At 47.3% G+C, this 26,316-nt stretch overlaps 1 protein-coding gene across 3 annotated transcripts in view; it reads right to left on the bottom strand.

Moving 5' to 3' along the window:
- The window catches only part of ZFPM1 (zinc finger protein, FOG family member 1), a 133,843-nt gene that overhangs the window by 106,937 nt on the left and 590 nt on the right, over positions 1-26,316 (bottom strand). Inside the window, exon 2 of one of the 3 annotated variants that reach the window (XM_030582131.1) lies at positions 24,104-24,309. The exons of 1 other annotated variant lie outside the window; for it this stretch is intronic. In XM_030582131.1, coding sequence (XP_030437991.1) covers positions 24,104-24,119 — 16 coding nt within the window. In that variant the 5' untranslated portion in view covers positions 24,120-24,309. Of the gene's footprint in view, positions 1-13,499; positions 13,538-24,103; positions 24,310-26,316 lie in introns of those variants that run through there. One more of the 3 variants, XM_030582132.1, reaches the window with a different exon arrangement.

Raw genomic sequence — 26,316 nt, 5'->3', positions numbered from 1 at the left:
TATGGCAGGAGACTGGGATGTGGGGATCAGGGTTCAACTTCTGGCTCTGGCACAGACTCCCTTGGCAAGTCCCCTCCCCTCGCTGCACCTCAGTTCCCCATCTCTAAAAGGGAGATGAAACTACCTCTCACCCTTGATCTTCTCCACTCAGATTGTTTAGCTTTTCAGGGCACAGACAGTCCATGTGATTGTACTGCACCCAGCACAATGAAGCCTTCAAATCAGAGGGGGGCCTCTAGGCGCTACAGGAAGACAAATAAAATAACCACCCAGGAATCCAACACACCCCTATAGGAGACCAAACATCTTGTCTGGTTTCTACTCTATGTATCATGCTCCAACGCCAGACACATCCCCCGCGTGGGAGTCTGAGTGCCTCTTCTACCCTGGGCTAGGAGTGGGAAGCTAAGAAACAGGCCCTGGATCAGTCAGCCAGTCACTTCCAGAAAGAGCAGGGGAGCAGATGCAGCAGGAGAAGTCAACTGGGCCAAGCCAAAGTTTGGGACACCCAGGTTTCCCAAGAACTTCATTTTTTAAAGAATTTAAAGCAACCGGTCACACTGAAGACAAACAGGAAACTGATCCTGAGCAGGGATGCAAGAGCCCCCCTGTTCTTTCCCTCCGGCTCAGCTAGGGTGACCAGACAGCATATGTGAAAAATCAGGATGGGGGTGGGGGGTAATAGGCACCTATATAAGAAAACGTCCTGAATATCAGGACTGTCCCTATAAAATCGAGGCACCTGGTCACCCTAGGCTCAGCCCCAAGACTGCCGGTGGCACACGCCAGGAGCAAAGCAAGAAAGGGAGATAAACAGAGGAAACAGTTTTCTGTGGAGGTGGCATTGTGATGTCACAGGTAACTCAGCCAATCAGCACGCAGCTGACAAGTTCATTTACATGTGCTTACAACGTTGCAGAAACTCTCGGGGAAATTGCTAGACTTTCAAAAGGTGTTATTTCCAGCGAAGGTGTCACAGGCATTAGCATAACAGTAAGCCACCAGGCCCTGCTAAGCCAAATGACCTCAAAGCATTTTTAAAATGTCAGGGGAGCCTTAAAGGTGCTGTGACAGAGCTATGAACAACAAAAATAATTGCTGAAATGCAGCCACCTCTGGGTTGACATGTGGCAGCTGTTTAACAGGTGAGATGCTGAAGTAAACACACCTTATCTTGTAGAAAGTGCCATGGGGTAGCTGAAAGTCATGGCCTCTGCTTTAACGCTCACCTTAAGGATCGCACCTCCTGCAATATAGACCACGCTGTAAGCCCACCCCGGGACACTGCTGACCCAAAGGGAAGGTGCCCCCTAATGAGTCACTGCCACCACTTCCTACAACATCAGGGCTGGCCCACAACATTTTGGCACCTGAGGCTGGGAGCTCAAATGACATCCCCATGCCCCCTCACTTGGGCCAAAACTTTGAAAGGTCTCAATTCGGCCTTCTTCCTGTTCCACTCCTCTCATGGTACTGCTCTGCTACCTACCCCAATAAAGGAGACTTAACAACTTAAAATGCTTTGTTCAAAAATTTTAAGTAACACTTATCTTTCAAACACCTGAACAGCAAATGTAACTTTTCTTGTCTGCATAGTAAACACTGGCATTTTTATCTGTTTGAATAATCAAAGTGGTGCTTTCCGTGCCTTCTTGGTTGCAAAGATTTGAACTGCTTCCTGAAGGTCCACAGTCTGAGCCAGCTCACGCTCTACTGAGATGGTTGCAAGGCCGATCAGCCTCTCTGTGGCATTGTGGAGCGTAGATGTGTTTTTATTAACTTGAGCTTGGAGAAGCTGCGTTCTTCACTGGCAACTCTTACAGGAAGTGTTTGGAGTATGCACAGAGCAACAAAAGCATTAGGAAAGAAGGTGGTTATCTTATTTGTGAACATATATTCCAGAACAGCCTTTGGAGTTGATCCTGCTGAAATGTATCTTGAAAGGGCTTTCAGTTCATCACCTAAATCACCCGCATCAATATCACACATGTCATCATGTGTTAACACTGTCTCTAGTGCCCTGCATTGCTGGTGTAGGTCTTCTTCAGGGATAGTGAGAAGTTTTGGAATATAATACAACATCCCAAATATACTGCTGTGTTCCTTGAGCTGCATGAAACACTCTTCAACTGGCTGTATTGCATAATCTAGCACCTGGTTAAAGAATTCAACTTTGAATTGTTGTTTGGGGTCTCTTATGGGATTATCCCGTGCCTTGTAATCAAAATGTCTTCTTCAGTGACTCTTGTATTCTTGAATGGGTGGGGAAAATAGCTTCAATGTGAAGTTCCTCTGCAAACTTCTGTGCACTCTTCAGAACGGTTTTGAAATCCCTCATCTGACTGGTAAGACTGTATGTATGACTTTGCTTTGTCCAGTTGTTCCATTGCTCCAGATATATCAAGGTTAACATCTTGGAGTTTCTTGCTTATAACATTTATTTCAAACAGTATGTCAAGCCACAACACTAAGCCACATAGAAATTTGAAGTTACATATGTTTCTCGTGATTCCATTTCCCTCTCCCACTGTTCTCCCACGTACAGTTCCTGTTATAGCATTATCCTCCATAATGGCAACTATGGCATCATCTGTCTTCCCAATTTGGTGTTTGATAGGCTTTATCGCCTCCACTTGACTGTCCCATTATGTGGCACGCAGTGGTTTCAGCGTCAGAGAGGATGTTCCCAAATGTTGCTTCAAAATTTGCCATTGATGAGTTGATGCAGAAAAAAAATACAAAGATACTTTGAATTACATTAAAAAATTCAGCAGCCTTACTAGAAGCTGATGCTGCATCACTGACCACCAAGTTCAATGAAAGAACTGCATGGAACCAAAAAAAAAAAAAAAAGTTTGAGGGTTTAATTCTCAGATCCGTGTCTGCACTCCTCTGTTCTTTCCTCTCATGTTGGCACCATTATCGTAGCCCTGATCTCTCATGTCAGCTGTCGCAATTCCTGTATCTTCCAGCTTTTTAAGAAGCACATTTGTCATACCAGCTCCTGTACTATCATCAATGTCAATAAATTCTAGAAAATGCTCTTTGACAGTCACCATTGCAGGGACATTTTCACTAGGTTCTGTTGTCATTACAAAACTCACCATTAAAGTCATTTGTGCAGTCCAGAAGAGAGTAATATCATCTTGCTGACTTTAGATTTGCCACAATCTTCTGTTTGACTTTTGTGGCCAGTAACTGTATGATCTCATTTTGAATTGTTCTTCCCAGGTAGTGGTGTGTACTTTTCTTGAGTGGTGACTCTTCTTAGATGCTCCTGGAGTACAGCATCAAACTCAGCCATCAGCTCCACAATTTTAAGGAAGTTTCCATTGTTTGGCACATACAGCTAATCTGAAGCGCCACACAGTGCTAGGTTTTGGGTAGCAAGCATTCTCACAATGGAAATGGGCATTTTCAGAACATTTTGACACTGATGAGACTCTGATGCAATCTTCTCTTGAGGCTGATCATCTATGGTGGCCTTTAACCTTAGTTTCATCTCAAGCTCTTTCCACCTACGGAACGCTCTCTGGTGATATGCTGTCTTCTCATGGCATGCTAGATTTCTTGCCAGATTTTTTCCAGTCTTTCTTCCTGTAGAACCCAATGTGGCTGGAACATTAGACTGGAAGAGTTTGCAACAAAAACAGTATGCAGCATTGTGGGGTTTTGAGTACATAAGCCCTGGCCTCTCCACTTTGTCACCACTGGGGATTTCACACCAGTGATGTGTTGGATGGAAACTTCTGTTTTCATTGTCTTTGGGGAACATGAAGTTTTTCACTTTCTGTGGCCCATGCAGTACAAGGAAGTCCCTCAGGCTACAGCTCAAGTGGGTCCACAGTCCTGGATCATCTAGACTTAAGGAACTAAACTCAGCAGAGCTGTTTCTTGTGCCTCCACCACATTCTTCTCTGATCTACACTTTTCTTCAGGAATGGGCATGGTTACATCCATTTGAGATGGAGATATGGATGCTGCAGTAGCTGCCAGGTCTCCCGCCCTCTGACTACCTGGAAGATCAGGCATCTCCTCACCACTCACATCCTCACTGGGGCCGGAAGGCTCCCCGTGAACATTTGTGTCTGTGTATCTCAGGAGAGCTCCTTCCTGCTTGGATAGAAAAGCTTCCTTTGCTTTCTTTCTTTTTCTGAATGCTGCCCCAGAGGGGCGTTTTCTTCTTTCACTCATGGCTGCTGTTCTGTGCCAGCTAGAGTGGCTCTCAATGCTCAAATAAGCAGGCTGGTAGCAGGGCCAGAGTGAGGGAAGATCTCAGCATCTTAAGGGCCTAACTGGCTCCTACTACTTCAGCTGACTGCCTGTTCTCCTCAAGGGGGTTCAGGGAAGCAGCAGGAACCAGGAAGCTCTCTGAGAAGCTGGTGTGAATCAGTCCAGTCTCCTGGGGGTGCTAGAGAGGTACATTAAGAGGCTCCTCCTCCTCTCTCCCCCCACAGCTCCTGCTGCTTTCTGTCATTCCCTCTCACCTTTTCTCCTGCCTGCTATGTCTCTTGTGCCCTCCTTCCTCCAGCACCGCACTCCACCATCTCTGTGCATCTAGAGCAGAGTGAATACATATGCGCCAGCAGCAGACAATTTTCTACGCTCTGGGTCTTAGGGGCCCCCACATAGACTGGCACACCAGTTTGCCCCATGGTAAGGCCAGCCCTGTAACACAACACCACCCAGAAGTTCTGGCCCAGTCTTGCTTCACTCATGAACTACGGAGCGCAACACAAGGTACCACACTGCTGGCTGCAGGAATTTTGTGCACAGGCAGAGTCCTAGATACAAGCACAAAATGATCTTGCAGTTTAAGTGGCAGCAGCTTCCACCAAAGCCTGTTAGCACAGCCAGAGGTAGCAATCACTGTTCAACCCCTGGGCAAACAGAGTGAAGCATATAACAAGGCCTCTCTCTCTAGCCACTTGGATCATCCCAGATTGTATTACACGAGGAAAGAAGGGGAGAATGACAAAAGGGGTGAGCTCTGGGGAGTACAGCACCATTGCCTGGTTGCATTTTGACTTCATTTGCAAAATGAAAATAAAACCTACCATTAAAATAAAATTATAACATTTTATCACCAGGTCCATGAATTGTCAAGGCACTGGAGTTTGTGCGTGCAGGCTTTTTTTTTTTGTTCTTGGCATTTTGGTGGAGCGAGATAAGAGTAAAAAACAACAGAGCTGCTCAGAGAGTGAAAAAGGGAGATAGATAACGCAGATACCAACTCCTACACAAAACAGTCCTGGCTTTATCGCTGCTTTTTATCACAGTTCCTTTAAAAAAAAAAAAAGGAAGAAAAAAAGAAAACAGCCCAACTGGAATGGGGCAGCACATTAAAAATGAACTTTATACTGTTTGCTCTTCAGTTTTATATTTAGATGAAGCAAACTTAGATTTTCAGTCGATACTTTCCCAGCGCAAGAAGCTGAAAGTTTGGAAGCCAGAGGCTCACCCTCCTCATTTGCGCCAAAAAGTAGGTGGCCTAAATATAGATTTAAGAACCTAAGAGTGACTTGATTTTCAAACGGTACTGAGCAAGCGCAGTGCCCTGTTGGCTTTTTGAGGATTTGTATATGCTGCACTGGCACGAAGAGGGCAGGGGGGAGGAGACAGGACGGGGACCACACAGTTCTAGGTTTTAGAGCCAATTATGGGTTTAAGAGCCTAACTTTAGGCAACCAAGTTCAAGAAAGTTTGGGTCTTTATTTTTATTACCTGTTGGCCACGGATGGCAGCATGCCTCGTCACTACTCTAAAAATGTGGCATTGTAAGAGATGAGCCGCTCCAGTCCCGCAGACTGAAACAGCGTTTGCTACCATGAAGTCAACGGAACTACTTGCAGTAGCTACCATGAAATTCAAGTAACAAGCTATCAGGAAGTCCAGGTAACAAGCATTACAATCTGTAGTAAGTGCGGGCAGGGTGGGACCCCAGAAACGTCAGGGGATGCAGAGTGGAATATGAGTCAGACAAAATAGGACCCAGATCCAAGCCATGTGTTTTTATGCACAACAGAATTTAGCAGACTATGTTCTGCAGAACACAGCATCCCTTCAAGCTCACTCACCTACCTCGCAGCTTTGGATAAAAGCAGCTGTTTGCTGACTCTGGGTATGGCTATACTGGAAATTTCAAAGCGCTGCCCCGGCAGCACTTTGAAGTGTGAGTGTAGTCAGAGCCCCAGCGCTGAGAGAGAGAGCTCTCCCAGCGCTGCATGTAAACCACATCCCTTACGGGTGTAGCGTGCAGCGCTGGGAGCCGCGCTCCCAGCGCTGCAGCACTGATTACACTGAGGCTTTACAGCGCTGTAACTTGCTGCGTTCAGGGGAGTGTTTTTTCACACCCCTGAGCGCGAAAGTTGCAGCGCTGTAAAGTGCCAGTGTAGCCATGGCCTTAGTGCCCCACTTGCCTTAACTCGCCCCAGCGTTGATGAGACTCAGTTACAGGCCAAAGGAAGAAGCAGCTCTAGGACATTTTGGCAGCATGAAGAAAGGATGATCCACAAGCCTAGGACTTGGGAGGCCCGGTTTCAATTCCCTGCTCTGCTACAGACTTCACATGGGACCTTGGGCAAGTCACATAGGCTCTCGGTGGGGTCAGTTCCCACATACATACAATGGGGATCACAGCACTGCCCAGCCCCCTAGGAGAGCAGTGAAGATAAATACAGTAAAGATTGTAAGCCACTAAAACCCTGCAACGATTGGTGCCATGTAAGTACCCAAGCTGGAAGGTGAGCTTGGTTCCTGACAGTGCAGTGAATGCAGACAATGGTGGTGATACAAATTAAAAACCAGGATTACCACTCAGAGGTGCGGAAGGAACATTAGCGAGGAAAATGAAAGGTTACAACTGACAGATATCCAGCCCCATCTTTGGCTCAAAATAGAGTCCAGACCTTCACCTGGGTTACCCCAGGCACTCACTCTTGGCACTCAGTGTTCCAAGTGCACTGTTGGTTGTGACCTCCGTGTGAAAGCTGCAAACAGATTTCTTGGTCAGGCATCGCAGGGCTGCTAGCGTACAACAGTGCATTAGTGAGCTATTGGGACTTCACTGAGAAAGTGAAGATGGAACAGATTTGATCAGACAGACGTGAGCAGAAAGGGGAGGTAAATTTTCAGCTGACCTGCCACATCCATAGATCCGTCAGCAGTGCTCCCTGCTGGGAAGTGAATAAATAGGGCCCTACCAAATTCACGGTCATAAAAAAAAGCATCACAGACCGTGAAATCTGGTCTCCCCGTGAAATCTGGCTATTGTAGGGGGGTCATGGGATTGCCACATTTACTTCTACACTGCTGCTGGTGGCTGCGCTGCCTTCAGCCGGAGAGCAGCAGCTGCTGGCTGGGAGCCTAGCTCTGAAAGCAGAGCTGCTGCCAGCAGCAACACAGACGTGAGGCTGGCAGGGCATGGTATTGCCACCTTTACGGCAGCTGGGGGAGGTCCCTGGAGGTGGGAGCATGGAGCTCGGTGTACAGTAGGAGCCCTTGGCTGGGGTGCTTCCAGCCCTGCCCTCCCCAGCTCCAAGCCGAGTACTCAGGGGCTAAAGGAGCCTTAGGCTGGCTGTGTGAGTAGGGGGTGACCACGGTGCTCCCCCTGTCTACGACTTCCTGGCTGGAAGGTTGGCCCTGCCCCCCTACCCCAAAAGTGAAAACCCGCCCCATACCAGGCCACCCTCGCTTCAGCGCTGTTGCTGGTTGCAGCGCTGCCTTCAGAGCTGGGCTCCCAGCCAGCAATCGCTGCTCTCCAGCTGCCCAGCTCTGAAGGCAGCGCTGCTGCCAGCAGCAGTGCAAAAGTAAGGATGGCAATACCACAACTCCCCCTTACAATAGCCTTGCAATCTCCCCTCCCCCAACTCCCATTTGAATCAAGACCCCCATTGTTTCAGTATCATGAAACTTCAAATTTCAATATCTGAATCTGTGAAATTTACAATTTTAAAAATTCTATGGCTGTGAAATTGACCAAAATGGACTGTGAATTTGGTAAGGGCCTATTCCTTAACATATACACTGCCGTGGCAGATGCCAGTGTAGGGTGGTGTGATGCAAACAATACAAACCCTGACTGCATTAACAAATCAGTCATGCTCATAAGACACTTGCTGAGATAATACTCCCTCAGGGGGAGGCAGAGGATTTTTCCTGCAGTGGCTTTTGTTGGGATCAGACTGCATCATCCTCAAGGCTTGAAAGGAAAAGCTTTCCTTCAGTGGGACACAGAGCGCTTGAAAGGTGGGGCAGGATGGTCCCGTGCTTGGACTGGAATGGGACTCAGGAAAAATGTTTTCTAATCCCACCTCTGCCCCAGATCTGATCCCGGGCAAATCACTTCATCTCGCTGTACCTGTTTCATCTCCTACACTTTGTCTGTTCGGACTACGGCCAGGTTAATAATACATAGTTAGGTTAACACAAGGTAGTTTACGTGGACCTACCTATGAAAAAGCGTCTACACTTAAATGTCGCTCACACAGACGTAACTGTCCCGCTACACCGCCTGAGTAACTCCACCTCCACAAGTGGCGTGGAGTCACGGTCAAGGCAGTTAGGTCGATGCAGTATCAGTATAGATGCTGCCTTGCTTACGTTGACTGTTACTGGCTTCGAGGAGCCTTCCCACGATGCCCTTCACTAACAGTACAATCGATACAAGCGCTCCTGGGAAGGACGCACACTGCTGACACGAGGAGCAGAGTGTAGACATGCACAAGCAAAGTAACCGCTGCAGAGGCTGCGTGCGGACCTAAGTTAGGTCAACTCAATTTTGTAGTGGACACTTGACCTAAGCCCTTTGAAGCAGGAAGTGTCTCTCACTAGGCGTCTCTCGCCCAGCAAATAGGGCCTTGATCTCAGTCAGGGTCTCTAGCACTACTCTACGACAAACAAACAACAGGAGAGCCAGTCACTTCATAAAGTGGGTAAGAGAGGAATTGATGATATATGAATACTTGGCATCTGTAAATCCACTTTCATATGAAAGTCTCAGAGCCTTCAGCAGCCACTAACAGACTAAGCCTCAACCCTTCCAGGAGGCTGGTATTAATCGTTAGCTGCGTTTTACAAATCAGGAAACTCAGACAGAGGAGCAAGCTGCCCAGGATCACACAGGGCGTCAGCGTCAAAAGCAGTGCTAGGATCAAGACCTCCTGATCCTGTCTCTGGGCTCTAACCACTAGACCAGGCCGTGACTTGGGAATAGGCAGGAAGTAAAAAAGCCATCGTTACAGGAATGGAGTTTTTCAACCTAAATTTGCCCAGTCCAGTTCAGTTCTCCACCAAGCACCTTTGCATCACTGTTGTGACCTGCAGCCACAGAACCATGAGCTGTGATTCCAACAGAGCTTAGAAGCCAAGCAGAGTTGGCTTGATGCAGACCTATATGGGAGACCCGGAAGGAAAGCCCAGGGTGCAGCACGAAGTACTGAAGGAGATTCAGAATGGGTCACTATCTCCCAAGTGCAATGTGCTTTGCAAGAGATCTGTATGGTTTATCCCTATTCACAGACGGACACTGAGGGGTTAAGGGATTTCCCCCAAGGTCATAGTGAAACAACAGCTTCCATTCAGGTGTCCTGTCCCTGGGTCACCAACACCCCACCGTGAGTCCCCTTCTGCATCTACTGGTGGCTCTGGTGTCGGATGACACCTAAAACACAGGCTTTCCAACTCGTTATCACTGGCGATCCCATGACAATTCCTAACCCTCCGCCACCCCGGAGTGGTAGCCCCAATGTTCTAGACTAATTCTCGTTCGGATATTTCACTTGAATACTGTGTTTTCCACTTCCTGTCCAGCAGCACTGCTGGGCACATCTTAAACACAGAATATAGAGGAAGATCCTGCTGGGAAATCCCAGAGCCAGCCATAGACAGACTCCCTGTGAATCCTACGCCCATTCCCTGCAGGCAAGTTCCCTTCTGCCCTTGGAAGGAGAAGGGGATGGCACAGTTTAGCAGCGAGCTGGGGGAAGCACTTTCTGCCACAGCACCTGACATCAGATCCCAGGATGAAAGCTAGATGGCTACAGAAGTAGGTTTGATTGCCACTGGGTAAAAGGGCAGGGATTCAGCTGGCAAATCAACTTATTATTCTTATGAGCTTCTCCCTGCTTGACAGCAACTCTTTCCGCCCCACCCTCTGCGCAAAAAAGAAAATCTCTTTACAAAGGCAAACCCCCCCGATGGGGAATCTTGATGGGTCAGGGACTACATTGAAATTGGGGCTGAGGAGAGAATCAGAAAGCTTTGAAATCTTCAAAGCTCTGGCTTGACAAATCCCTGCTGGAAATGGCCTAAATTCATCAGAGTCATGGGAAATATCTATATTACACGCCCATTGCATAGGCACTATTCACGCAGTGTTGCTTACACAAGCAGGCCACCGGGGTCAGGTTACTGACCAACAGACAATGCCCTTACAGTATAAAAATACAGCAGCAATGGCCTGAAACACCACAGCTGACAATGGAGCTAATGCTGTGGTTGGGATCTTGACCATAGGATGTTTTGATAAGGCCAGGATAAGCAAGGCACCTCTCCCTGCACCCACGTCTGTCCTAGCATGGGTCACGACTGGGGAGGCTACGGAGCGGGAGTTGTGGTGTCAGGGCAGAGAGAATTATTTGTGCTGGCTACTGGCATTTAGTGTGTTGCTTGGTTTTAAGTGGCTCCTGAGCCCAGGCGCCATGGCTAAGGCATATTCAAGGTACAATTCAATATACAGAGTGTGGCCTGCCTGGGCTGCATGGCAAATAAAGCCTGGGATATGAATGGTTCCCTTGTTCGGTTTGAGAATGATCAGCCCTTGGCTTCCCATCTCACCCACGCGAAACTGGCACCTATTGCGGGGAAAGGTGAGCTCCAGAAGGTGCCAACTAGTGTCCGCTTTCCCCTCCGTTCACAGCACCAGGGTTTCAATGGCAGCAGAATCTAAACACGAATGCGAATCTTTGATGGGCGGATGCATTCCAGCAGGAAACCCCCTATTCCGGAAGGGCTGGAGCTGGCCACAGCAGAAAACGGGGCACAGTGAGAGAGAGAAAAATTAAAAATGGACTGAACGGTTCCTCCTCCCCCCCCCACACTCCCTTTCCTACCTTCTTTTTGAAAAACATAATTTATCGGTGTGTTATCCAGAAATCCAGACACTTTAATCAGTGAGCTATGAAGTCAGTATTTCCATTCTTATCTAGTGGAGGAGTGGAAATGGAGAGCAGATAGGCAGCTCCCAGCCGATCCGTGGTGGGGAATGTTAATGGGAGAAGAGGGAGAGCTATTGGCTACTGAGCACCGGCTATCTCCACCATTATCAAGCCGTTATCAATTCAACCATCGCAGCGCAGTAATGGGGCCAGTTCAACTTTCCGCATTATCATAGGAGCTGAAACCTGCATGAGAGGCCTCAGCTGGGAGACAGAAAAGTGAGTAAGCAGCTGAACTCCATATTTTAAAAGCAAAGGGTGGGGAGGGGGCTGGAGGGAGGGAAGAAAAAGCCAGATGAATCAATTCAAAAGCAGGAGAATTAAAGAGGAGCAGGTTGAAAGGCTACAGGCAGAACAGACCGTGTAAACTGGGCAAGGAAGCCAAGCACAGGTGAGCAAGACAGGATTGTGTGTGTTTGGTTTCTGGAAGGAGAAATCTGAAAGACTCCATCGGAAGTCCACCCTGGTCAGACAGCGAATAACTCGTGCAAGGCAACTTGTGTAGAGGTGCCTAACCAAGTGGCAGGCCCTCGGCACGTGGCAGCGTCACACAGGCAGGAGAGCAACGGGAAGCTTCCTTCCAGCAGGGCTACAATGAGACAGCCCTCTCGAGCCCTGCCCAACATCAGAGCCCAAGATCTGCTGACCAGCGTTAGACCATGGGGCAGGGACCACTTCAGTGTTGCGTGTTTGTACGGCCCCTAACGCGATGGAGCAGGGCTGCTGTAAAGCGGATCAGAGTTACAACCCGAAGAGTAGAAGGGAATTAGGGCGACCAGACAGCAAGTGTGAAAAATCGGGACAGGGATTGGGGGAGTAATAGGAGCCTATATAAGAAAAAGACCCCAGAATCAGGACTGCCCCTATAAAATCGGGACATCTGGTCACCCTAAAGGGAATTGCAGCTGAAAGAGAAAGGAATAAGGCACGGAAGGATGGGAGAGGTCACCAAATGAGAGTGGCTGTTCTCACTGGCCCATGCAGGGAGGGAAGTGGTCAGGCTGGGAACCTGGGACAGAGAGAAGTGAGACTAGGACAGGACAGGTGTAAGTGCAGGCGGGCCTGACTTCCTCAGAGGTTCCTATGAAAACTGACTTCTGCAAATATTTGTAAAGGGGTGAGGCAGAAAGAGAGAGAAGTGTGAATTAATTCAAGGTGCACGTCATCAGAGGCCTTCTTACTCAATGGGCAACTCAATTGCACCCACCATGGGAAACGCGCATCCACGCCATGAGCTCGAGATTTCGCTGGGAATCCATGCATGCCATCTGTGACTGTACACTCACCGAAACTGCACGCACAACTGACAACACTGCGCATGCGTGCCGGGCCACCTCTCCACCCGGATTCTTGCACTGGCCCCTGTCAGCACCTCTCCTTCCGAGTGAAAATTTAAGATCTCTGCATTGGTGAAAGATGCCAGATTTACAACCCTTCTCTGTTTACCCATTAGACAAGTACAGCATGAGCAGGAGCTTCCTTCCACCAGGCCCCAATGGCGTATCTCAACTTCAACCTCCTCTGGGATCAGCGGGGAGTTCAGGCCCTGAGACTCAGCCAATCCTATATCCCCGGTTGATGTTGAACTGGATCCCCTGTTAGCAGCTTCAGTTGTGGTTGGCAGAATTATGAGAGGAACATGTACGTCCACTGGGAACTGAACCAAGACCAAATCCACCACATACAGGCTCACTGGCCAGCCATCAGAACCAAACATGCACTGCCAGATGCTGGCGGAAGAGAGATCTGAAGATCCAAAACCATGCAGAAAAGCCACCTTTATTTCATTCATTTAGAGTTAACCCTCTTCCCCCCCCACTACTGAATGGGTTTAAGCCACACATCACGTCCTACCCCAACGCGTTCTAGGTGGGGCAAGGCAGGAGCGAACCCAAATCACAGCAAAGGGGTTTATTAGACAGACTGGCATTTTCCACCAAAGTGCAAACCGACAAGAACCAGGAAAATAGTGACTGGATGGGGAGAGACATGGCCAACAGGAGGGCTTGGAAGCTGGGCCCGGGGAGTTTGATTAAATAGGTAGATGAGGACAGAAGAGTATCAGAGAGTTTGTGCAAGCCACTTCCAGTGGGGTTAGCCAGCAGAGTCCTTTCTACTGCTGGTTAAGGGCTTCCTGCAGCGAGCAGCTGAGCCCAATGCTACCACAGCCAGCAGCAGAGCTAAGGGCCTCGCACCATAAGGAAATATTGGGGTTTTTCTGCCTGAGGGCAGAACTGGGCTGTAGGGAGCGCATCTGCCACCAGCTTCAGCTTTTGAGCTTACCACGGCACAGGCCACACCTTTCAGCACGCCAAGTTGCACGCCGCAGCACCAGCGGCGCGTCCACAGGAGAGAGAGACACACACACGGAGAACCTGGTGCCACATCCCAGAGAGGTGGCCTTCTCGCTCCGCTCAACAGGAGGACGGTCTGCAAACAAAATGCAGGGCTGCGTCTGCAGAGAGAACGTGAGCCCGAGGGAAGAACCCTGGAGATACAGTTTAGGAAGTGCCACATTCCAGCATACTTTGCAGCCTCCACAGTGCGCTGGTTCTCTCTCTCTCTCTCTCACACTCTCTGCAATCGATCTCTCAAAGGCAATAACCGACTACAGCCAAAGTCTTCCCTCCCCACCGTCCTACTCACCTGCCTACCTTTGAGCTGCACAGATCAGATCACATTTAGGTCACTTTTCATGGAGCTGGAAGCCAGAGTAGCTAGGATATTAGGTTTTAGATATTGGGGAGCCCTCTTATTCCACTCCCAGCACTCAGGAGTCGCTACTGACATGGTAGCATACCTGCCACAAGGCATCAAGATAATCCAGGAAGCTGCCTGCTGACAGGGTTTCTCTACAGCCAAGTTCCCCGCAACTTGCAGTCTCAGCAAATCCATGGTTATAATAAATGAATAAAATAAATAATAATGTTAAATAAATCTTGGTGCCCATTGCTTCCCTCAACACCATCACCGCTGTGGGGACAGATCTCTGAATTTCTTGCTCCAATAGCACATTCCCCTGCCACATGAGGTGAAGGAAAATCTCTATTCGCAGTACAGGGTCTATGACCCAGCTCTCATTCCAGCCAGTCATGAGCAGTGCTACACGTACGCATTAGCCAGTTTGTTACAGCAATTTTGATTCATAACTTAAAGCAATTCTCACTTTGGGGGAGGGGGCCTTGTTTCTTTTTAATGAAAAAAATAATCGATGGGCTGGCCATGCGAGATTAAAAAAATAATGTATCAGATTAACAAATTAGAGAAACACATTTCCTTTCTACACTGTAGAATGGGAGATGTCACGGAAATATGCTGATGGGAGAGCGAGGAGATAACGAATTATTTTGGAGGAAAAAAAGCAGTGAAGGCTGTTATCTGAAGTGACTCACATATACACTCCTTAACCCTATTCCAGCCCAAGGTCAACAGTTACATTCCTTTCAGCATTTCATCCCTTCCAAAAAAACATGTTGCTACAGGAACAACAAGGAGTCTTTACTGCTGCAGTGAGCCAAAGGCGGAACTTTATTACCACGAAAACACTTGAACTCAAGAGAAATATAAATCAGGAGGTCTGTCTTGTCAGTCTCCAGTGTTCAAAAATCATGAGTCACGTAAATTTGTTTTTAACATAGTGATAAACGTGGGTGTCTTTTTGAATTGCCTTTAGGTTTTGGAGTCTTCAGGTAACATCCAGGGCACACTTACAAGCTTACCTCCACCACCATAAGGGTGAGAAACTTTTAAGTGAAAGCTACAAGGCTTCTATGATCACAGGATTCCAGGGGCTGGGGCTTCAAGATGACACACTAATTATCATGAGAGTTGGCAACACTGGTTCTGGAGTCAAGGTCTCCCACGCAGCCCAGTTAACTAAAACATCTCAACACAGAGGAAAGCCCTGGGAAAACAGCTCCAGGAACCCCAACACATTTTACAGTGTTTTTTTTTTTAAAGTTTGATTTGGTTTTAAATCAAGTCAGTGAAGAAAACCCACAAAGTTTCCCTACTAATGTGGTTTCCCCATTAAATTGCTGTTCTTCACTGTCTATACTGTTTGCCTCCTTTTTCAGTTCTCGTCTCAGAGACAATTCAGACAGACTAGTCAGTTTCTAGTCAACTTCAGTTTCAAAATCTGAAGCACTAGCCCCAAGGCTGTAATATTTGGCTGTCATATATGGCAGAAAACCTTTAAACAAAGTTCCCAAAGGCCAAGATTTTCAGAAGCAACAAGTCACCTGTTGTACCCAATTTGTGATGCCTTACAGGGGCCTAAATTTTCAACAGATGGATAATCTTTATATTTCATTTTGTAGCTTAAAAAAAACACCTACATTTTAAGCCAAATTTGACCCAATAGTGCCTCATTCAACACATAGGAAAAGGAGCAGCCTGATTCTTCCTTTCTGGTTTCTTAGCCAATTTAGTCCCATTTTTGAGGTTCGGGAAGTTTTATCCTTCGGACTATCTGCAAGCCTCTCCCACTGCAGAAGGTTCATTTTAATCAGAAAACAAAGTTGTGATTAAATGGAGTTCTTGTCTGCAATCAGGAATCACATACACAAGCTGCTGGGGGTCTGTGAATCAGAGGCAGTCTGTCACCTGTGCAGATGCAGTCTGAATTGGATCAGATTTCCCTTGTCTCTTGCTTATTTTAGTGCTTAGATTTTTGTTGAGCCTACGTTCTGTGCGCTCAGGCATCAGGCTGGGGAGCTCTGCTCTGTTCCCAGCTCCGTCAGTAACTGCCTTCATGGAATGGGGCAAGTCACTCCCTCTCTCTGTTTCAAGTCCCTATGTGCAAAATGGGAATTATAGTTCCTGACTTCACAGGGGTGTCAGGAGAATTAATCCATTCATGCCCTCTCTGCAGAGAGCAGGAATAGCCTGTATCAAGTTACCTTCTCTGCATAGCGTGACCAGATGGCAAATGTGAAACATCGGGACAGGGCAGGGGGGTAATCAGTGCCTATATAAGAAAAAGCCTCAAATAATGGGACTGTCCCAATAAAATCGGGACATCTGGTCACCCTATCTCTGCATAATCAGGACTGCAATGTCCTGGGGGGAAAATATCACTTTTTTCCACCTCCTGGCTGATCAGCTGGCAACTTGTGTAGGTGAGAGAAACCAGGGCCTCGTCCAACAATGCCAATGGGCTTTGGATCTGGGGCAACAGAATCTTGAATTTTGGCCCGCAGTGGCCCTCCAGTTCATCCAGAGGGCAGCCTGCCACAGCTAAAGGGTTCTAACAACCCAGAGCGCAAGCTGACTATTGCTCCTTGCCAATGGCTGGTGAGCTCAATGACAAGGGATTTCTCTTGATCTCTCAAGGGAGAAACAATGACAAGCAACTATTAGACTGTGGGCATTTGGTTTAAAGGGAAAGCACCACCGGGCGTGTTTGTAGGTGCAAGTCCATAGCAGCTCTGTCTCCCAGCAAGTGGCTATCATTGTCGCACCACTAGGTCCCCTGCTTTAGATGCAAGACAAGTGAGTGAGAAATTCTTTATGGGACGTGAAAGATATAGGGGGGGCAGGTGAGAAAATACGAGAGGCCTCCTTCTTCCAGCCCTGGAGGTGAAAGGCTGCACAGTGAAATAGAGCAGAGCTAATGTATAGTCTGAGAATCCCTTTGGTGATCACCAGGAGAGATCGGACGCCAGACAAAAAAAAAATCAATGCGAGCGCGTCCTCCCCATGGGCCCTGGGAGCCGCCCAAAACCAGATCCGCTGCTCTAACTCGCCAAATGATATGACATGCCACCTCTCCGGCATCATCCCTGCTGAGCTCCTGCCACAGAACCAAAAAAGAATGGGTGCTTTGGCATTCCATGAGACAGGTTCTGCCACCGGCACCGCACAGCCAAAACCCTGCGTGAAGAAATGGGCTATGCCCAATTGCAGTCAGTTTCTTCCACTTTCAGTGTAACTAAGTAAACACCGGGTGGGCATAATAGAGGCACATTGCTGATAACTGTGATGTTAAGACAGGAGGAGAGTCCAACAGCTGGTCTGCAATACTCCTGAGTTACTCTAGTGACTTCTTAGGAAGAACTAAGCAGTTGCCAATTTTATTAATTTGTTCAAGCAGAGGAGAATATTTCCTCTTCAGACAGAGACGTCCCGGATAGGCTGTACTAAGCATCACGAGTGGGGCAGTGGCTGGTGCCAAAGGGAAAAATTAGGGATGTTGATTAATTGCAGTTAACTCATGAGATTAATGCAAAAAAATTAATCACGATTAATCACAGTTTCAGTCGCACTGTTAAACAGAATACCAATTGAAATGTATTCAATATTTTTGGACTTTTTCTACATTTTCAAATATATTGATTTCAGTTAGAACAGAATATGAAGTGTACACTGCTCACTTTATATTATTTTTTATTACAAATATTTGCACTGTAAAAATGATAACCAAAAGAAGCAGTATTTTTCAATTCACTTCATACACATAAAAAGAGATGGCACTAGCGTATTTGTAACTTACATAACTGAACTCAAAAACAAAACAATGCAAAACTTTTAAGCCCACAAGTCCACTCAGTCCTACTTCTTGTTCAGCCAATTGCTAAGACAAACTAGTTTGTTTATGGAAGATAATGCTGCCCACTTCTTATTTACAATGTCACCAGAAAGCGAGAACAGGCATTTGCATGCGACTTTTGTAGCCGGCATTGCAAGATATTTACATGCCAGATATGCTAAACATTCGTATGCCCCTTCACGCTTCGGCCACCATTCCAGAGAACATGCTTCCATGCTGATGATGCTCGTTAAAAATTAATGCATCAATTAAATTTGTGACTGAACTGCTTGAGGGAGAATTGTATGTCCCCTGCTCAGTTTTACCCACATTCTGCCAGATATTTCATGTTATAGCAGTCTTGAATGATGACTCAGCCCATGTTGTTCATTTTAAGAACATTTATGCTGAAGATCTGACAAACACGCAAAGGTACCAGTGTGAGATTTCTAAAGATAGCTACAGCACTCTCCCCAAGGTTTAAGAATCCGAAGTGCCTTCCAAAATCAAAGGGACAAAGTGTGGGACACGCTTTCAGAAGTCTTAAAAGAGCAACACTCTGATGCAGAAACTACAGAACCTGAACCACCAAAAAAGAAAATCAACCTTCTGCTGGTGGCATTTGACGCTGATGATGAAAATGAACATGCGTTGATCCGCACTGCTTTGGATCATTATCGAGCAGAACCCATTGTCAGCATGGACATGTCCTCTGAAATGGTGGTTGAAGGGCCATATGAATCTTTAGCACATCTGGCATGTAAATATCTCGTGACCTCAGCTAAAAAAGTGCCATGAGAACGCCTGTTCTCACTTTCAAGTGACCATGTGAACAAGAAGCGGGCAGCATTATCTCCTGCAAATGTAAACAAACTTGTTTGTCTGAGCAATTGGCTGGACAAGAAGTAGGACTGAGTGGACTTATAGGCGCTCAAGTTTTACATGGTTTTATTTTTGAATGCAGTTATGTAACACTAAATCTACATTTGTAAGTTACACGTTCATGATAAAGAGATGGCACTAGAGTACTTGTATGAAATGAATTGAAAAATACTGCTTCTTTTGTTTATCATTTTTACAGTGCAAGTATTTGTAATTGAAAATAATAAAGTGAGTAGCGTACACTTTGTATTTTGTGTTGCAATTGAAATCAATATATTTGAAAATGTGGAAAACATCCAAAAATATTTAAATAAATGGTGTTCTATTATTGTTTAACTGCACAATTAATCGCGACTAATTTTGACAGCTCTAGAAAAAAATCCATTCACAAAACGTGGCAGTGGAGCAACCCAGCGAGGACACTAGGGGGACACGTTCTGATGGATCAGTGTGATCTGCGGCACATGAGCTGTCAGAGACGGAAGATACTGCCTGGCTAAAGGAGTTGATAATCGAGGCAGATGAACATAAGACACTCCAAGAAACTTGGAAGGACGTGCTCCCTGTCATTGGTGGGTTTGTTTTACAGCACCAAGAGGGTTCAAAGAGAAATCAAAGCCCCCTGATGCTGGATACTCTGCAATCTAAGGCTGGATTAGTGCCCTGCTTTTATAGATGGGGAAGGGATGTGCAAGGAGACTATAGATTTGCTCATCACACAAGGAATTTGTGGCAGAACAGAGAATTTTGATCCAGACCCCAGAAGTCCCAGTCCGGTAGCTTAACCACAAGGCCACCCTCCCTCATGCCTTTTCATATCACAAATGGGAAACAGCAGGTTACCAAGGGCGGCAAGCGCCTGCGGAAGAAACGAGGGGAGATTTGAGAGAAGAGCATGCGCCGGCACTTGGCACTTTAGGATGCAGACAGAGGGGACAGCATGGAGACAGGGTGAGAAAAGCATGAGGTGGAACAGTTTCATCGGCAGGAAATAACCACCAATCGTTTTCACAAGGACGATTCTTTTCTGGAGCAGATGGGTCGTAGCATTCAGGGTTCTGACAGATGCCATCAACAGGACTGACACTGGCTTGCTGCCATAGAAACGACAGGTGAGTCATGTAGTCAAGGACATGGCAATCCGCTCCAGGCCTTCCTCCCCTTTAAACAGAGGTGAAAGGAAGCCAGTTCGGTCCGGTCCGGCTTGGCTTACTGGCAAGAGCTTGTACACTGTGCCGGACCCAACCAGCTTCCCCAGGCTGGCGATTTAAAGGGCTCAGGGCTCCCCGCAGCAGCCAGAGCCCAGGTCCCTTTAAATTGCCTCCTGAGTATCGCTGCCAGAGCCCTACGGTAGCGGCAATAGGGTTCCGGTGGTGATTTAAAGGGCCCAGGGCTTCACTGCGGTAGCCAGAGCCCCACGCCCTTTAAATCACCCCTGAGTGTCGGGGCTCCCAGCTGCCTCTGCAGCTGGTAGCTCCGGGGGTGATTTAAAGGCCCCGGGGCTCCCAGCCACAGCCCCGGGGCCTTTAAATCTTGTTTAAGGGCCCCGCCTTGTCCGGTTGAGGCCCCGCCCCTCCCAAGGACTCTAGCGTACTGGTAAGTCCTTTAACTTACTTTCACCCCTGCCTTCAAAACCTCTTTTTACCACCCTCTTCCCAGGAGGCAACAAGACCTGGGGGGAGACGCTGAAGGAATGATCTGCACTGAGACGCGCCAAGTTGCACATGGAGAGAAGAGCGATTAGATGGGCAATTTTAAAGTGCTACAGGCCACATTACAGAGGCAGCCTCTGCTCTGTACACGAACAGTCCAAGTTTCAGGCACGGGGGGACGAAGGGTGGGCAGGCGGAACAGCAACGGGAGCTATGGAATTCCCTGTTCAGACACATGCAAGACAAAGCGGTTCTGCCACGTGTGTTGTCTTTACTAGAAGCTAGCCGCGGTGGGATTTTCCAGGCATGTGCATCAACTAGGGCTGCTCCCACTGGAGCCAGCAGGGGCTTTACCCTCACTAGGAGCCCAACCAGGCCAGCACTGAGGCTTTCGGAAAATCCCTCCCCACGTGCTATTGGCTCACTTCCTGCAGGGGCACAAAAGGGATTGAAACAAGAGGGTGGGGCTGGCCTGAAAGGAGGCGGAGACCCAGCTGTGGGAGCAGTCCGTGAGGCTGGCATCGCTGGGCAGCAGAAGCAGCTCAGAGTGATGCAACAGAGGGGTTCAGCTGGGTCTGAAGGGGAGGGCAAAGAGCGAAATTGGATGCCACAAAAGAAAGGGAGGTGGTGATTGCGGGACTGACAGGCTTAGGAGAACGTTTTCATGGCTGCATTCTAGACGGGGGCGCAATCTCAAGGGAAGGCACGGATTACAAGCACAGCGTGGCAGTCTAATGGCAACAGCAGGGAGCCTAGGTTGCGTCAGCAATGGTGCCTCTAACTCGCTGTGTTCCAGGTCACACATCACACCACGGCCTATTCACCTTCCCCGGTAGCCATGAAGCACGTGGCACAAACAAAGCCCCCAGGTCCCGGGAGAAGAGGAGTTACAGGAGAGGGCAGAGTATCGCTGTTTCACAAGACAAGGGGCGTAGCACCTCCTGCATATACCTCAGCTGGTACAGATCAGTTTCGCTTCATTGACTTCAGTGGTGCGATGCCGATTCACACCAACCAACGTCCCGGCCCAGAGTTATTTGATGGGGAGACAAAGAAAATAAGATGACGGGGGGTTGGGGGGACTTCCGTTACCTAACAGTAATGACAGAATTCACTGAGGACACTTCTCACGCCAGTGGCCATTTGTGTTATGTTTAGCATTTACGCTCAGTTACACATGATAAATTAAGTAACGCTACTTACATAATATCCAGCAGAGGGTCCCAGAATGCTCTGCAAGCATTCAGTAAGCCTCACAACAGCCTCCAGGGAGATTAGGTTTTATTTGCCCCATTTGTGAAAAGGGGAAAAAGAGGCACAGAGGAGAAGCAATGTACCCAAGATCAGAGTGAACCAGTGGCAGAGCTGGGGAAAGAACCCAGGTGTCCTCTGCATTAGTCCCCCAACGCCTTGCTAATTGGGGCCAGCAGAATGGCACAGAAGTGTAGAAGCGTCAGAGAAGCACAAGAACTGAACACACTAACAGAGAAAACAAACAGACAGAGTAAGAGAGGCAGGCGGGAGGATCAAAAGCCATGGGGTTAAAGCAGTGGAACTAAAAATAGACTCCAGTCTGGCTACTATAATCATTACAAGCAGTTCGCTTCCATTTTCCAGAACAAGCTATCGTACGTGTGAATGTGTTTATCGGGGAAGGCCCAGTCCTGCAAATCCTCGCTCACAGGAGTAATCCTTACTAGTCTGTAAGGAATCTTTCCTCATGCAAGTGAAGATCGACTGTCAGGGCTGAGTGTAAGAGCCCACTCCTGCTAGCTCCCAGTAATCACACCCACTTCAGCAGGGTAACTTGTCTGGGGCCACAGGAACCCTTATGAGTAATGCAGCCTGCATTCTCCATACGCCAATGCTCCCGCATCAAATGAAAAAACCCACCAGATCACACCACTTGACACCACTAATAGAGTTCGGGCCAAGGCCCAATTCCCCAAGCTTTACTCACTGGGTCTGGCTCTTATTTGTATCTCACTGAAGCCAGTGGAGATACTTGCATCGTTCCTTACTCACGTGAGGGTCTGCAGAATTAGGTTCATGAATTCTATCTAGGCCAACTAAATGAAACACGCACACAAAACACTCAGCCCAGAACAGGCTCAGTCTAAACAACGTAGAACATACTTGCTATCTGGCACCATCTCTTAGCAATTAAAGAATATCCACAAAAATATATATGATTGTGCTGGATTTTTTTCCTTTTAACATTTTTGCTACATGTAGCGGAGCGGCCTGGGAGATAGCAATCAAAAAAAGAAAAAGTAAGTCAGCCTTCTTCAAACTCATGCAACATCTGTAACTGATAAAAAAGACACCAAAGAGAAATCTTCTAAATTAAACTTATTTTTTTCCTATACAAGCACTCCATAAAGTAAGTGTAAATGCAGGCCACCCTCCCCCACCATCAGATAATTAAAAAACAGCCTTAATCATATTCGCAATGGAACAAATTGTTGGAGCCCTTTCGCCTCCTCTTTTCAGTGTTTGTTATTGTAGCAAATCCTGCTCCAGTCTGGTTGGTAGAGATAAGAAGCCCTTATCTTACTTGGCAATCTTTATCAGTATGGAGATCAGGCCCCAGAGCTTATCAGGAATTCAGATCTACTTAGCCCAGAGCAAACCAGAAAGGGAAAAAACAGGCAGGCCCAAGCAATGACTGTGAGAATTTTCACTTCAAGCTAATGTAAAAAAAAATTATAATTAAAAAAAAAAAAAAAGACACACACAGCCACATCAGCAGCATGAGATCAATCTCCTTGTTTATCAGTTTCCCTCATCTAAAAAGCCAGAACTGTAACTACGTGAACACGCAGCTGCCAAAAGATTCACTCATTTTATATATGTGCCCACACTCCCATGTTTGAAGTTAATAAATGTAACAGGCTATCTAGGTTTGAGATCAGCTGCCTGCCTCTTATCAGCCATTCACATCTATCTAACAGCAGAACAAAAGACATACAGAAAAGAAAGAGCAGGCAGCTGCATCTCAGCTTGCTGTAATTTCATAGCCTTTGATAAATACTGATGGCGGGGGAGGGAGGGAGAGAAATACAGCCTTCATCACTAATGGAATCAGATTAATTACCTGATCTGCTGCCACCCACCCCAAAATCCCGCAGTCACAGGCGCAGAGGGCTAGCAACTCAAGCAGCACTCAGCAGAAGGATTCTCCATAACATTAAATATATAATGCACAGGGCATTGTCATCAACTATCTGAAATAGCATCAGTTCCTAGTTACAATCAACTTTTTTAATGCCTTAACTCCACATGTCATCTAAGCATAAACCAGGCCAGAACTACCAGGGGGAATAACAAAAGCAGACATCGTGAGTGCCTTTCTCCAGTGCCCCCAGTAGAGCAATTCTAACCAACGCTTCACAGGGTGCCTGCCACTAGCCACTTTTCCCAGAGTGTTATGCTACAAGCCATGAGGCTGTAGCGTTTTGGCCCTTCCTGTCAGCTCCGGACTGGCAGGCCAAGGACGCGGTTGTTCGCATTGTAGGATTTAAGGAGCTTGTTAAATTAAAAAGTATTCAGCACTAAAACGCAAACACAACAGTTGGTTAAACATAGTCCAGCATCTGATCTTTGTCTTATCACTTTTGGCAATCACATGCGCTCCCCGAGATCTCCCTTCTGAGCTATCTGCATTTCACATCAAGCTGAAAAAAACAGAACAAAGAAGCACAGAGGAAAAATAAAATAAGCAGCTAAGAATCTGGGGGAGGATTTAATGCTTCAGCTGAGACAATGTAAGTATAGACTTTATGGAAACGGGTCCCGTTTGCACATTATAGGAGTCTAATTACCAGCCCCCTGATTCATGCATACTTGTCCCTCCTCAGGAGAGTGCAGTACAAGCAGCAGAAAGCCGCTCTCGCAGCACTAGACATCTCTAATGACTGTTTTCATGTTGACACATACAGGAAGGGTTCCAAGCTTTCAGCTTTTAATCAGTTTTGGCCATCACCATCAGCCTGAGATCAGCCTCCCACTTTATCATTTCTTCATATCTCTGAAGAAAGCAGAAGAGGAAGGAGATAGAGCAGCCTTCAGTACAGCTAATACATTCAGAACGCTGCCCATCCTGGCAAACATCACAATCCATCTTAAGATCACCTTTTACTCCCTTATTAAGCAGAGTACGTCTTGCAGAGGTGACAAGAAAGGAGCTGAGAACAAATGCACAACAGTGGTTCACCGAGACCTAACAACTCATGCAGACAAACTGGATGGAAAGTTTAAAATAAAGTCTGGCAACAGATCTATGCTGGAGGACGAATTTGCGTGCTGTTAATATGTACCCTCCTCAGTGGAGTCTTGGCAGATCTGAAGGGCACTCACTTCCTGTCACAAACGAGTGCGGATCCCACGTACTGAAATACTTATCAAGAAAAAGATCAGCATTGTTATTTCAGCAGCTGAGTGTTCAATGCAGAGGTGCTGCCACTAGCTTCTATAGTCACTTCAGCTAATTAAAATGGGATGGTTACACAGGAGCACAGCCATTTGATTAATGCCACCAAGAAGGTGATATTTCTTGACCAGCAATGTTTGCAAAAAGAAAGCAAAAGAAGTTGGATGAAACTTTTTTTTTTTTTAAAAGGCAGACAGAAGTTGAAAGTCACTATTTTTAACTTCCAGAGCTGTAAAGGTCTGGTTCAGCCTTATCAGCAGAATCACCCCAGGCAGGCAAACAGGTAGATGCAACACAGTATTGCAATTATTTCAAGAGAAAGATAAAGCAATATCATCACATGATGGCCAAGTTTATCCCCAACATCTCTGCCTTATCACCAGTTTAGATCAGGAGAAAAGAAAAAAGTCACTAAACCTGTCAGTGGAAAAGTTCCAGCAGTTTATAGAATTTCCCAAGAATATGCAACAATAATCTCTTTTATCGCCAGACCTGAAATCAGATTCTCCTCGGTTGATCAGTTTGGATCTCGGGAAGAATGATAATCCAGAGGCAGTATCATCAGCCAGGGGAAACTTGGACAGAGCCAGAAATACAAAGCAACCCAATGGCAGTCTCTCCCCGGCTTTTGTCAGAACATTTATCAGTTCTCCCAAATCTTATTGTGGTTGCAGAACGAGGTGGGATGGACAGGGGCTCCCCACAGTAAAATGGACGGGGTGGGGGGGAATAACCAGGGCACATTTTGGTCACAAGGTTTGCAAAGGCATTTTTAAAAAGCAATATGCATAGCACAGTGAGCAGATGTGCGATAAGATGATCCCAGTTAAAGATCTCCAAATACTTTGCATCACATTTTTCAAAAGTCCTCCTCCATGAGGCTTTTTTAATGCAATGGATGTGAGTCAAACACAGATAAGATCACAATTTCAGACCGTCCCGACAGAGCGATCTTATCAGGATGGGACTTGCTGAATGGAATATTTTAAAGCTTTATCTCAGCTCTGATCAGTGGCGGCTGTATCAGGCTGAAACATCTCTGTGGAAGGAGAGAGAGGGGAAGGGGAAGGAGAAAGGTGCGGGGGGTGGGGGTGACACTGAAAGAATATAAATAGGCACCCGGGACACAAACTTCTGTAACCATATGCAGAAATCCTGACCAGCCTAATTGGACCACGCAGTGCCAGCAGCAAGCACACACACACACACCTACCCACCCACCACTCTGCCCTCTGTGGATATTAGATTACAGGTCCCTGTGCAAACAGCCAGCCCTGCAGCACACCAACAGCACCCGCGGGTGGAAGGCAAGAGGTGATGTGGAGAATGCAGGACGCCCAGAGGAGCGCAGAAAATGCATCGGAGGGGAGGAAAGTGACAGACGAGACCCGAGCAGCTGCCTGACAGACACACTAGGGACCAGCCCCATCGGAGCCGCCTCTCCTAAATTCGCCTCCTGACTGTCAGGGCCGTTGCCGCTCCGCTTGTTAGAGGCTTGGGAATCTCGTGGTTTAAAGATCCCAGACACTAACCCCCCCCACCCCCCAGCTCTACACTGGGCAGGAGGAGGACAGGCTCCCTTTGCCCAGGGAAGTGAATCAGGGG

This window comes from Gopherus evgoodei, chromosome 12 (genome assembly GCF_007399415.2).
Source record: "Gopherus evgoodei ecotype Sinaloan lineage chromosome 12, rGopEvg1_v1.p, whole genome shotgun sequence".
Classification (NCBI taxonomy): domain Eukaryota; kingdom Metazoa; phylum Chordata; order Testudines; family Testudinidae; genus Gopherus; species Gopherus evgoodei.
Note: the sequence above shows the minus strand (reverse complement) of the source record. Positions and strands in the feature narration are given on the sequence as shown.